This window comes from Rana temporaria, chromosome 1 (genome assembly GCF_905171775.1).
Source record: "Rana temporaria chromosome 1, aRanTem1.1, whole genome shotgun sequence".
In the NCBI taxonomy this organism is placed as follows: domain Eukaryota; kingdom Metazoa; phylum Chordata; class Amphibia; order Anura; family Ranidae; genus Rana; species Rana temporaria.
The window spans coordinates 656,997,389-657,010,592 of NC_053489.1; the positions used below are offsets into that span (position 1 = coordinate 656,997,389).

Consider the following 13,204-nt stretch of genomic DNA (forward strand, 5'->3'; position numbering starts at 1 on the left):
ATCCGGCCGGCGCAAGGCGTTCCTATTCAAATGGGGCGAGTCCCATTTAAATTAGGCGCGCTCCCGCGCCGGCCGTACTGCGCATGCGCGAAGTTACGTTACGCCGAGTTTTGTGGATCGCGCCGGGTAAAAAAAATTCCCATCATGCTCCGGTAGGTACCCACGTGGGTAGGCACCCACCACGTGGGTACCTACCGGAGCATGATGGGACGGTGAGGCCTATATAAATCGGATGCAAGGCGCGCTTCCATCATTGCAGTGAGAAGAGGCGTCGGGTCAACATCGGAAGAAGGGAGAAGAAGAGAAGAGAAGAACATGACGTCACAGAAGACCGCGCCGGCTGCCTGTTACTAATTGAGCTAACACACAAAGATAGCAGGCAGCCAGCGCTGAAGAAGAAGGCTCCGGACAGCTGGAGAAGAACTGGGGTTCGCCGAGTCAACAGCGGAGAGCGGCGAAGATAGAAGAAGACCCCCGGAGAGCGGAGAAGACCCCCCTGGAGAGCGGAAGAAGACCCCCCCGGAGAGCGGAGAAGACCCCCGGAGAGCGGAAGAAGAAGCCCCCCTGGTAATAGAGCTAATAAAGAAGACAGGGGGGGCCTCCGGAGCAGACTAATAAATGATTTTAAAAACCCTTGTGTTGTGTGTTTAATAACTATCACTTTGCCTCCAGGTGAATGGGTAGGGGTACGATGTACCCCATATCCATTCACTTAGGGTGGGGGGCCGGTATCTGGGGGCCCCCTTATTTGAGGGGACTCCCAGATTCCGATAAGCCCCCGCCCGCAGACCTTGACAACCAACGGCCAGGGTTGTCGGGAAAAGGTCCTGTCCTCATCAACATGAGGACAGGGTGCTCTGGGGTGGGGGGGCCCGCAGTGCGCCCCCCTGCCCCAGAGCACCCAACCCCCCCATGTTGAGGGCATGCGGCCTGGTACGGCTCAGGAGGGGGGGGCGCTCGCTCGTCCCCACTCCCATTCCTGGCTGGCCGGGTAGCGTGCTTTGGATACGGGTCTGGTATGGATTGTAGGGTGACCCCCTACGTCGATTTTTCGGCGTAGGGGGGGTCTCCTTACAACCCATACCAGACCTAAGGGCCTGGTATGCTCCTGGGGGGGAACCCATGCCGGTTTTGATTTTACAAATTGCTGTGGAGTTCTCCCTCAGGAATGCATACCAAATGCCGTCGCTTGAATGTGCTTTTACATGGTGTTACTAACTTTCCACTTTGTAAAAGCAGCCCTAATTTTACACTTGCAAACTAAAACTTACGGCGAAAAAAACGAAGCTGAAAAGCTTTGTGGATCTCCGTAAGTGCTAATTTGCATACTAGAAGCGGCATTTCGACTCGAAATGCCCCCAGCGGCGGATGCGGTACTGCATCCTAAGATCCGGCAGTGTAAGTCCCTTACAGATGTCGGATCTTCTGCCTAACTTTGGAAAACTGCTTCTGTGGATCAGTTCCAAAGTTAGAACCAGAGATACGACGGCGTACGCCAGAGTATCTCTTTTGAGGATATGGCCCAGTGTTTGGAAATCCAACGGACTGTTTACATGTAAAATGTGACAATCAGAGCTGTCACATTAGCAACCATGTAAGGTCAGCAGGTTTGCTGCTGCTTTAAAAATTTAAACATGTAAACAGTCCATCGGATTTCCAAACACTGGCCCGGATTCAGAACGAAGTTACGCTGGCGTATCTATTGATACGCCGCGTAATTTCTTGGATGCGCCGGCATATCTTTTTCCTGTATTCAGAAAACAATATACGCCGGAATTTTGCTAAGATCCGACTGGCGTAAGTCTCTTACACCGTCGTATCTCAGTTGCATATTTACGCTGGCCGCTAGGTGGTGCTTCAGTAGATTTACGCGAGGAATATGCAAATTAAGTAGATACGCCGATTCACAAACGTACGTCCGCCCGGCGCATTTTTTGACGTAGTTTACGTAAGGCTTTTTCCGGTGTAAAGTTACCCCTCATAAAGCAGGGGTAAGTCATGTTAGGTATGGACGTCGGAAACATACGAACAGCGTCGTATTTTACGTTGTTTGCGTAAGTCGTTTGCGAATAGGGCTGTACGTAAGTTACGTCCACGTCGAAAGCATTGACAGTTTGCGGAGTAATTTGGAGCATGCGCATTTGGAAACGTTCACAGACGGCGCATGCGCCGTTCGTAAAAAAAATTCAATTACGTGGGGTCACTAGTAATTTCAATAAAACACGCCCACATCATCCACTTTTGAATTAGGCGGGCTTACGCCCGCCCACATACGCTGCGCCGCCGTGACTTCGGGCGTAAGATCTTTCAGAATACACTACTCGCCTGACTGAGTTACGGCGGGGTAGCGCATATGAGATGCGCTACGCCCGCAGAAAGATACGCTAATCTTTCTGAATCTGGCCCACTGTATTTAAGCATATAAGCGCTGTTTTGTGTTGAAAATAACTGTGAAATCTAAAACTCCGGTGGGTGTAACAAGATGTCCGTTTGCCCCCTTCACACTCTATCATTACTGTGCAATGGTGTGGGGTGTAGCAAGATGGCGGCGACGGAACGTCATTTCCGGAGCAATCGGTGATGGGGAGCCGAATGTGACAAGACACCGGTACTCCTTTTTGCAGTTTAAGGTTAAAATGAAATTCTGGGCAGCACAGTTGCTTAGTTAGCACTTCTGCCATGCAGCACTATAGTCCTTGGTTCTGGGACTGACTATCTGCATGGAGTTTGCATGTCCTCCCTGGGCTTGTATGGTTGTGAGGAAAGCTCTTGATCAATCTTCTTAACTCATGCCCAGCCAAACTCCGATCTTGCGTGATTTTCCTTTTACTCCAATGCCCCGTGGCACCGGCACTTACCCCATCGGTGGGCACATTGGGGATTGGCGGCCACACATCGGCAGGTATCAGGCTGCAGCGGGCATCTGGCAGCGTCTTCTGTGTCCTCTTCTCTGCTGAGATTACGGCTGTTTTCCTCCCCCTTCTCCTAGGCACACAATAGGATCGCCTATCCTTTCAGCCAATCGGGTGACAGGTATCAGACCTGCTTCCCAATTGGCTGGGAGGAGAATCAATGTTGCAAAAGCGAATATTCATTCACTGTTGAAACACAACTGGGTGGGCTCCAAACGCAATCCTCTGCTCCCACCCTATTTTGAAGCCTATTAGAGCCTCCACCATAGGAATTTAAAGGAACCCAGGCGCCTGGAGAGGGGGGGGGGGGCGGCGGTTTTAGGTGGAGGGGGGGGCGGCGCCGATGCGCCCACAATGCACGGGCCGCCGCTGCTGTATTGTGTAAAAATGTTCTTTGATCCTACATGCACAGATCCTCCCCCTCCTGCATGGTCTCTCTGGGCAAGGCCAGATAAAACACAGTGAGGGTGGTAAAGCTCGCACATGCTCAGTTTGGTCTCTATTGCTGGAGAGAATATTTCCTGTTTGAGCTGAGCTTTTCAGGTCACATGGTATGACATCACACATGTGGGCGTGTATGCAAATCCTAAATGACAGCCCAGTCCTTCCCTCTTACTCCATGCCTAGTAACTAAAAAATAAATAGAAAAAAAGAACACAGTGGGTTGGATGTCACATCTTGATTGATGGATGATCCGCCTCCCATAACAGTATAAGGACATAGGTTGTATTGGAAATCTCCTCCTACCTGAACACACAGCACTTGTGCAAACCCTGCAGTTTATCACGTGAGCGAGGCATACAGATCAGCCAAAAAGGTATATAGTGGCAGTATTTTAATGTGCGGGGGGGGGGGGGGGGATAATTTTCATATTGCTGGGTTTAGTAACACTTTAAGCAATTGATACGCCATCGCCCTTTGAGTTCAGCGTGGCTAAATACCGTTAATACCATGCACCAATGAGCCTGCGATGGTGTGTACCTTCCTCGGGTGAAATGTGCCGACTGCTGGAACACATGTAGGTCTCGTCCCCACCGGACAGAAAACTCCCCAGGAAAGATTCGTGTTCCTGGAAAGAAACAATCAGTTAGATGGGAGCCATCCCCAGCTGGCACTAAATACCGATCTCTCCTCACTTTATATAATCTCACCTTCACCGAATTCAGTGCTTTCTCGGAAAGTTTTACTTCATTCTCCTCAACCTGGAAAGAAAACAGATAAATATTTGGGACAAAGTATAAAAAACGGGCAACTTGCATAGAGCTGATCATACATATTACCATCTGTCTGTACGATCTCCTTTAACCACTTGCCGACCGCCGCATGTATATGTACGTCCACAGAATAGCACGTACAGGCATATGGGCGTACATGTACGTCCCCGCCTTTCCGCGAGTCGGGGGTCCGATCGGGGCCCCCCCCCCCCCGCTACATGCGGCGGTCGGAAACCCACGGGGAGCGATCCGGGACGAGGGCGCGGCTATTCATTTCTAGCCGCTCCGTCGCGATCGCTCCCCGGAGCTGAAGAACGGGGAGAGCCGTATGTAAACACGGCTTCCCCGTGCTTCACTGTGGCGCTGCATCGATCGAGTCATCCCTTTTATAGGGAAGACACGATCGATGACGTCAGTCCTACAGCCACACCCCCCTACAGTTGTAAACACACACTAGGTGAAACATAACTCCTACAGCGCCCCCTGTGGTTAACTCCCAAACTGCAACTGTCATTTTCACAATAAACAATGCAATTTAAATGCATGTTTTGCTGTGAAAATGACGATGGTCCCAAAAATGTGTCAAAATTGTCCGAAGAGTCCGCCATAATGTCGCAGTCACGAAAAAAATGGCTGATCGCCGCCATTAGTAGTAAAAAAAAATAAAATAAATAAAACTAAACCCTATTTTGTAAACGCTATAAATTTTGCGCAAACCAATCGATAAACGCTTATTGCGATTTTTTTTTACCAAAAATAGGTAGAAGAATACGTATCGGCCTAAACTGAGGAAAACATTTTTTTTATATATGTTTTTGGGGGATATTTATTATAGCAAAAAGTAAAAAATATTGCATTTTTTTCAAAATTGTCGCTCTATTTTTGTTTATAGCGCAACAAACAAAAAAATGCAGAGGTGATCAAATACCACCAAAAGAAAGCTCTAATTCTAACTCAGCGCTGACACTATGGAACTCAAGCTATGCCTGAGTTAACCCTTAATGCCCCTTCCCCTGCCACATCTGTTATGTTGGCTGTCCTGGGTTTCTTGCCAGGTTTGAAGCAGCTGGTGCCCATGTGGGGGGTAAAAAAGCGCCCCCCTCCCTGAAGCCTGCTTCTGGGGATGACACAGAATCGCTGTTTTTTTCTGGTTCTGTTATGTCAGAGGCTGCGGGTTTTAACCCTTATGGATAGTGAGGATGACTCTGCTGCAGTCAGTTGCTGGCAAGAATTTGTTGGAGCTCTTGTTTCTGCGGTGCGTGAGACTCTAAAAATTGACTGTTTTTGCTGTGTTATTTTTCCCACCCCTCGTTTTTTTGACACTGCTTGAGGACGTCCCTAAGGTCAATGAAAGCTGTGTCCGTCTATGAACGAAAGAGAAAAAAGGATTTTTGTACTCACCGTAAAATTCATTTCTCTGAGTTCATAGACGGACACAGCACCCACCCTCCTTGGTTTGTACTGCTTGTTACGAACTGAGGCTGCTAAAGCAGGGTGTGGGTTATGCCTGGGGGAGCCACGCCCCCTGGGAGGAGCGGCATGAAGGAAAGTTTTTAACACCTTAAGTGCTGTAGAATTCTGCCTAAATCTCCTGGTAGGAAGAAGCATAACCCTAAGGTCAATGAAGGCTGTGTCCGTCTATGAACGAAAGAGAAAAAAGGACGCCAATTTTGTTTGGGAGCCACGTCGCACGACCGCGCAATTGTCAGTTAAAGCGACGCAGTGCCGAATCGCAAACACTGGCCGGGTCCTTTACCTGCATTTTGGTCCGGGTCTTAAGTGGTTAAACCGACCCACAACAATGTAAAGGGAGGGCCTGCCTGATCGGAAACAAACTAAATGGATTGTTCAGAAGACCCCCTAATTGGTCACAATTTTCAAAAATCTCAATAGATTGGAACATGTATGGGGAGCTTATTTGAATATTGGAGGCATGTTTGTATCTGTTGTCTATGGCACAGTAAACACATTTGTATCCTTTGTCATGGTCATGTTGCGGCCAGATCGTACGATGTTTGTTTGATCAGTACAGCCGCCGTTCAAAAATGCAACACAAAATGAACATGACATCACTTCCAAATTTTTATTCTGTCGTACGATAATTTTCGTGACTTTAGAAAAACTCTTCACATTCGATCTGAGATTAGCATGCAAAAAAAAAAAAGACGATCATTCGTGCGATAATCTCATTGGCCCAGATTCACAGAGAGCAGGGCGCACATTACGCCGCCGTAGAGCAAACACTGTACGCTACGCCAACGCAGCGCAGAGAGGCAAGCATTGCATTCAGCAAGCCAGTGTGGCGTGGGTTTCGAAGGCGCATGCCGGCGTAGGTGGAAGTGGGCGTGAACCCATGCAAATGAGGCGTGACCCCATGCAAATGATGGGCCGAGCGCCAGACAGGTACGTATCACGAACTGCGCATGCGCCGTGACGTGGACGCACCCCCCATGCGCCTGCTCACAACCACGCTGGCAAAACTGCCTAAGCTACGCCGGATCACTGCGTACGCCGTGAACATAACGTACGCCCAGCCAGACACACGTCCAACGCACAATACGCCGGCTCGTGTTCCCTGGTGCAGACCTGAGCATGTCTGTTGCCGGGTTGCACCTCCTTTATGGGGAATAACTTCACGCCGGACGTACAACTTACGCGCACCTCGCGTAGCCTGCGCCGGGCACACGCATGTTTGTGAATCGCCGTATTTCCCTCATTTGCATATTTGAATGGCTAAATAATGGGAGCGGCACCATGCTCCCAGCCTAAATGTGCACCCACCCTACGCCGGCGTGAGCAAGCTACGTTGGCGGGGTGTAGCCTGGTTTTAGGCGCATGTCTGTTTGTGGGTCTGGCGCACAGGTACGGCGGCGCACATTTGCACTTACGTCGGCTAAACTTGTCGGCGTAAGTGCTTTGTGAATCTTGGCCATTGTGTGTACCAGGCATACCCTATGTCAGACCGGATCTCCTATACATAGAGGGAAGATGGACTAAAACTGGAGCACTCAGAATCTGGTGCAGCTGTGCATGGTAGCCAATCAGCTTCTACCTTCAGCTTGTTCAAATAAAGAGGTTGTAAATGTACAATATTTTTCCCCTAAATACCGTATTTATCGGTGTATACCGCGCACTTTTTTGCCCTGAAAATCAGGGCAAAATCGTGGGTGCGCGATATACGCCGATACCCGCTTTCCCACGTCCAATTTTGAATACTGCGCCGGCATATACCGAGCGCAGTACACTCGGCTCCACTCGGCAGTCTCGGCTCCTCTCGCGCTCACGTCCTGGACGTACAGGACGTGAGCGCGAGAGTAGCCGAGCCTGCCCGACTATACACGAGTGTACTGCGCTCGGTATATGCCGGTATATGCCGGTATATGCCGGCGCAGTATTCAAACTCGGCACGGGAAAGCGGGAAACGAGCGGGGAGGACGCCGCAGAAGGACACCGGACCCGACGAAGAGGACACGCGAAGCCGCAGACGGATGCCGGACCCGACGAGGCCACCGATGGACGCCGCGCAAGACACCAAAACTGTAAGTACAAAAAATCTTTTTTTCCACAGGAATGCGGGTCCACTTTAGGGGTGCGCGCTATACCCCTATAAATACGGTAGCTTCCTTTACCTTAGTGCAGTCCTCCTTCACTTACCTCAACCTTCCATTTTGCTTTTAAATGTCCTTATTTCTTCTGAGAAATCCTCACTTCCTGTTCTTCTGTCTGTAACTCCACACAATAATGCGAGGCTTTCTCCCTGGTGTGGAGTGTCGTGCTCGCCCCCTCCCTTGGACTATAGGAAAGTCAGGGTGCTCTCTACATTGCAGATAAAGGAGCTGTGTGTTAGTGGGCGTCCTGACTCTCCTGTAGTCCAAGGGAGGGGGCGAGCACGACACTCCACACCAGGGAGAAAGCCTTGCATTACTGTGTGGAGTTACAGACAGAAGAACAGGAAGTGAGGATTTCTCAGAAGAAATAAGTACATTTAAAAGCAAAATGGAAGGATGAGGTAAGTGAAGGAGGACTGCACTAAGGTAAAGGAAACTATTTAAAAAAATATATATATTCCTTTACAACCCCTTTAAGTTTTGATAATAAAATCCGGAAGCTGATTGGTCAGAGCTGTGCAAGATTATGCACTCTCCAGTTTAATAACTCTCCCCACTCTATTTCAGATGATTTAGATGTTGTGCAATAAGTTGAAGTTTATCTGAAAGTGTCCATAAAAGGAGCAGGTCGGTGCGGCTTGCCTTGTATATCAGGAAGGGTGTGTATAGAGATCAGGCCGTTCTAGACGTGACTAATGAGGTCTGTGTGTATGGGTCTGATCCTTCTGCCACCATCCATGCGCCCTTATTACACCCATTACTTACCAGCCAGGAGATAAAACGGGGAACAGCAGCAGTAAGAATGACATATCTATTGTCTGATGTGATCTCTCCATCTGCAAACAAAAAAACGGGCAGAGATTTAATGAGGATGAAGAAATGCAAATGTGATCTCATCACTTTTTTTTTTTAGAAACCGAAATGCTGAACTCCAAGCAGATATAAAAAGACACAGAATAATGCAGCTTCGCAAATAATTAAGACATTAACCACTTCCCGCCTGGTCAATAGTGAAATGGATGTCCGGGAAGTGGTTCTGAAATCCTGACTGGACGTCTATTGACGTCCAGCAGGATAAAATTCCCGGCGCGCGCCCGTGGGGGCACGCAGCAATCTCTGACAATGACTGACACCCTGCATCTCCGATCTCTGACAATGACTGACACCCTGCATCTCCGATCTCTGACAATGACTGACACCCTGCATCTCCGATCTCGGTAAAGAGCCTCTGGCGGAGGCTCTTTACCACGTGATCAGCCGTTTCCAATCACGTCTGATCACGATGTAAACAGGAAGAGCCGTTGATGGCTCTTCCTCACTCGCGTCTGACAGACGCGAGTAGAGGAGAGACGATCGACGGCTCTCCTGACAGGGGGGGGGGGGGTCGTGCTGATTGTTTGTCAGCGCAGCTCCCCCTTGGATGCCCACACTGGACCACCAGGGAAGTCCACACTGGACCACCAGGGAAGGGGGCAATAATAATAATAATAAAAAAAAAAAAAATGAGAATAGATGCCAATCAGTGCCCACAAATGGGCACTGACTGGCAACATGGGCAGTGACTGGCACAACATGGGATCAACAAGTGATGCCCAGCAATGCCATCAGTGCCACCCCTCAGTGTCCATCAGTGCCACCCCTCAGTGCCCATCCATGCCCAGTGCCCACCTATCAGTGCCCATCAGTGCCACCCATAAGTACCCATCAGTGCCACTCATGAGTGCCCATCAGTGCCGCCTATGAGTGCCCATCAGTGCCGCATACCAACGACGCCTATCAGTGTCCATCAGTGCCACCTATCAGTCAGTGTCCATCAGTGCCACCTCATCAGTGCCCGTAATCGAAGAAGAAAACATACTTATTTACCAAAAAAATGAACACAAAAAAGAATAAAAAAAAATATTTTTTTCAAAATTGTCGGTCTTTTTTTTAGTTGTTGCGCAAAAAAAAAAAAATCGCAGAGGTGATCAAATACCACCAAAAGAAAGCTCTATTCGTGGGAACAAAATGATAAAAAAATTGTTTGGGTACAGTGTAGCATGACTGCGCAATAGTCATTCAAATTGCGACAGTGTTGAAAGCTGAAAATTGGCTTGGGCAGGAAGGTGCGTAAGTGCCTGGTATGGAAGTGGTTAAATCTGTTTTTTATTTTATTTTACACGTAAACAGTGTAAAAGTACCTGAATAGGACCTGGTATCGGCCTTTTACAGTCCCACTCCCTGTACAGCAGGGCTACAGTGTGAGAAGAAGCAGCACAAGGGTTTTATGTGCCACCAAGAAGCATGCTGATTGGGGGAGAGAGCAGAGTGCCCCCCAGGTGAGCTCAGCAATCTGTCTTAGGACATCTAGCAGCAAAAAAAAAGGACTGCAGGGAAAATCTCTAGATTTAAAGTGGTTGCAACCCTAAAAAAATATTCCTAATCCTTTACAGTACAGCATGAATAACAACAGTACTTGTGCTGTGTAATTTGGCCCTTTCTATTATCTAAAATACATGGCTGATCCTGCCCCACCCCTTCTGTAAACTGACCGTGTTAATCATGGCTGCTAATCAATGACATTGTGGTCAGTTTAAGTGCGTCCGTCATCCACAGCCCTCCCCCTCCCTCCCTGCCTGTCAGCTAGTCTCAGTGTCTGCTCCTCCCATCTACTCCTGCTGCTAAAATAACTGTTTGCACTTAATAGATTCCAGTGGCGGTTCGTCCATAGAGGGCGCTGGAGCGCCGCCCCCTCTGACTCTCACCGCCACTGAGTCTAATAACATAGATTCATGCATTGCACGAATCTATGTTTTTATCGCCGCTGCTGCTGTTCTATTCAGATGGTCGGCGCTCATGTCCGGCCATCTGAATAACGGCAGCTGGTTGGCTGTACGGAAGTGCCTATCAGAGCCAACGTCTCTGATAGGCTTTTCCGAGTACAGCACTCGGGTCCCGGAAGCTTATACAAGGAACGCACTAGGGATGCACTCCTTGTATAAGACTGACAGGCGTCTCAGCCAATCAGGTTGGCCGATTCTGGCTACCGGTAACCTGATTGGCTGAGACGCCTGTCAGTCATCGAGGGCGGTTGAAGACATCGAGGGACGTGGATGGCGGACTCGTGGCAATCCGCATATTGTGCCAGAGAAGTGACAACCCCCATCATGTAGCAGGCAAGTGAGGTGGCAAGTGACAAGCCGCACCTTGGAGCAAGCAAGTGACAATTCACATATGGCGGCAGGTGACATGGCAAGTGACAATCCACATCTGGCGGCAGGTGACATGGCAAGTGACAATCCACATCTGGTGGCAGGTGACATGGCAAGTGACAATTCACATCTGGTGGCAGGTGACATGGCAAGTGACAATCCACATCTGGCGGCAGGTGACATGGCAAGTGACAATCCACATCTGGTGGCAGGTGACATGGCAAGTGACAATCCGCATCTGGCGGCAGGTGACATGGCAAGTGACAATCCACATCTGGTGGCAGGTGACATGGCAAGTGACAATCCGCATCTGGCGGCAGGTGACATGGCAAGTGACAATCCACATCTGGCGGCAGGTGACATGGCAAGTGACAATCCGCATCTGGCGGCAGGTGACATGGCAAGTGACAATCCACATCTGGCGGCAGGTGACATGGCAAGTGACAATCCACATCTGGTGGCAGGTGACATGGCAAGTGACAATTCACATCTGGTGGCAGGTGACATGGCAAGTGACAATCCACATCTGGCGGCAGGTGACATGGCAAGTGACAATCCGCATCTGGCGGCAGGTGACATGGCAAGTGACAATCCGCATCTGGCGGCAGGTGACATGGCAAGTGACAATCCGCATCTGGTGGCAGGTGACATGGCAAGTGACAATCCGCATCTGGCGGCAGGTGACATGGCAAGTGACAATCCACATCTGGTGGCAGGTGACATGGCAAGTGACAATCCGCATCTGGTGGCAGGTGACGTGGCAAGTGACACCCTCGGGGCTCCCACTGATTCGGCATTATGGTGAGTTGAACTATTTAATTTTATATTACAATGTAATAATAGAAATAATACACTTCAATCGTCCCGACACCTCATCAACCATGGTGCCGTGATGATTAAAGCGCCAACACCAGCCATTGCCCCAATAAAATGGCAGCGAAAAACTTTATTTCCTGGAAGTGCCCCTCCCGAAACTAGGCTCTGGATCCGCCCCTGGCCCAACCCCTAAAAAACAACCCCACACCATAATCCCCTCCTCCACCACTGTGGAGCGGCACAGGTGTAGTGGGTAGTACTCTTGTCTAGCAGGTAAAAGGGTTGCCGTTTCTAATCCCAACCAAGACACTACCTGCCTGGAGTTTGCATGTTCTCCCTGTGCCTGCGTGGGTTTCCTCACACACTCCAAAGGCATGCTGTCTAAATTGGCCCTAGTATATCAAGTACGTCGGGATACTATGGGGTAAATGACTGCGCTATATCAAGATGCCACTCAACTCATCAAATGATTTGGACCGGTGCACAAAGCAAGATCCATAAAAACATGGATGAGCGAGTTTGGAGTGGAGGAACTTGACTGGCCTGCACAGAGTCCTGACCTCAGCCCGATAGAACACCTTTGGGATGAATTACCGCGGAGACTGAGAGCCAGGTCTTCTCGTCCAAGATCAGTGCCTGACCTCACAAATGCTCTTCTGGAAGAATGGTCAAACATTCCCATAGACACACTCCTAAACATTGTGGACGGTCTTCCCAAAAGAGTTGACGCGGTTATAGCTGCAAAGGGTGGGCCAACTCAATATTGACCCCTACGGACTAAGACTGGGATGCCATTAACCGCTTAACGACCACCGCATGTACATGTACGTCCCCGCCTTTCCGCAGGTCGGGGGTCCGGTCGGGACACCCCCCCCCCCCGCTACATGCGGCGGTCGGAAATCGTCTGGGAGCGATCCGGGACGACGGTGCGGCTATTCGTTTCTAGCCGCCCCCTCGCGATCGGTCCCCGGAGCTGAAGAACGGGGAGAGCCGTATGTAAACACGGCTTCCCCGTGCTTCACTGTGGCGGCTGCATCGATCGTGTCATCCCTTTTATAGGGAGACTCGATCGATGACGTCAGTCCTACAGCCACACCCCCCTACAGTTGTAAACACACACTAGGTGAACCCTAACTCCTACAGCGCCCCCTGTGGTTAACTCCCAAACTGCAACTGTCATTTTCACAATAAACAATGCAATTTAATGTGAAAATGACAATGGTCCCAAAAATTGGTCAAAATTGTCCGAAGTGTCCGCCATAATGTCACAGTCACGAAAAAAATCGCTGATCGCCGCCATTAGTAGTAAAAAAAAAATAATAATAATAAAAATGCAATAAAAAAATCCCCTATTTTGTAAACGCTATAAATTTTGCGCAAACCAATCGATAAACGCTTTATTGCGATTTTTTTTACCAAGAATAGGTAGAAGAATACGTATCGGCCTAAACTGAGGGGAAAAA

At 49.4% G+C, this 13,204-nt stretch overlaps 1 protein-coding gene across 1 annotated transcript in view; it reads right to left on the minus strand.

Moving 5' to 3' along the window:
* DNAAF9 (dynein axonemal assembly factor 9) overlaps window positions 1-13,204 on the minus strand; it is a 225,723-nt gene that overhangs the window by 103,018 nt on the left and 109,501 nt on the right. Inside the window, exons 18-20 of the mRNA XM_040335514.1 lie at window positions 8,500-8,570; window positions 4,064-4,114; window positions 3,894-3,981 (exon numbers count right to left, since the gene is read on the minus strand). Coding sequence (XP_040191448.1) covers window positions 3,894-3,981; window positions 4,064-4,114; window positions 8,500-8,570 — 210 coding nt within the window. The remainder of the gene's footprint in view (window positions 1-3,893; window positions 3,982-4,063; window positions 4,115-8,499; window positions 8,571-13,204) is intronic.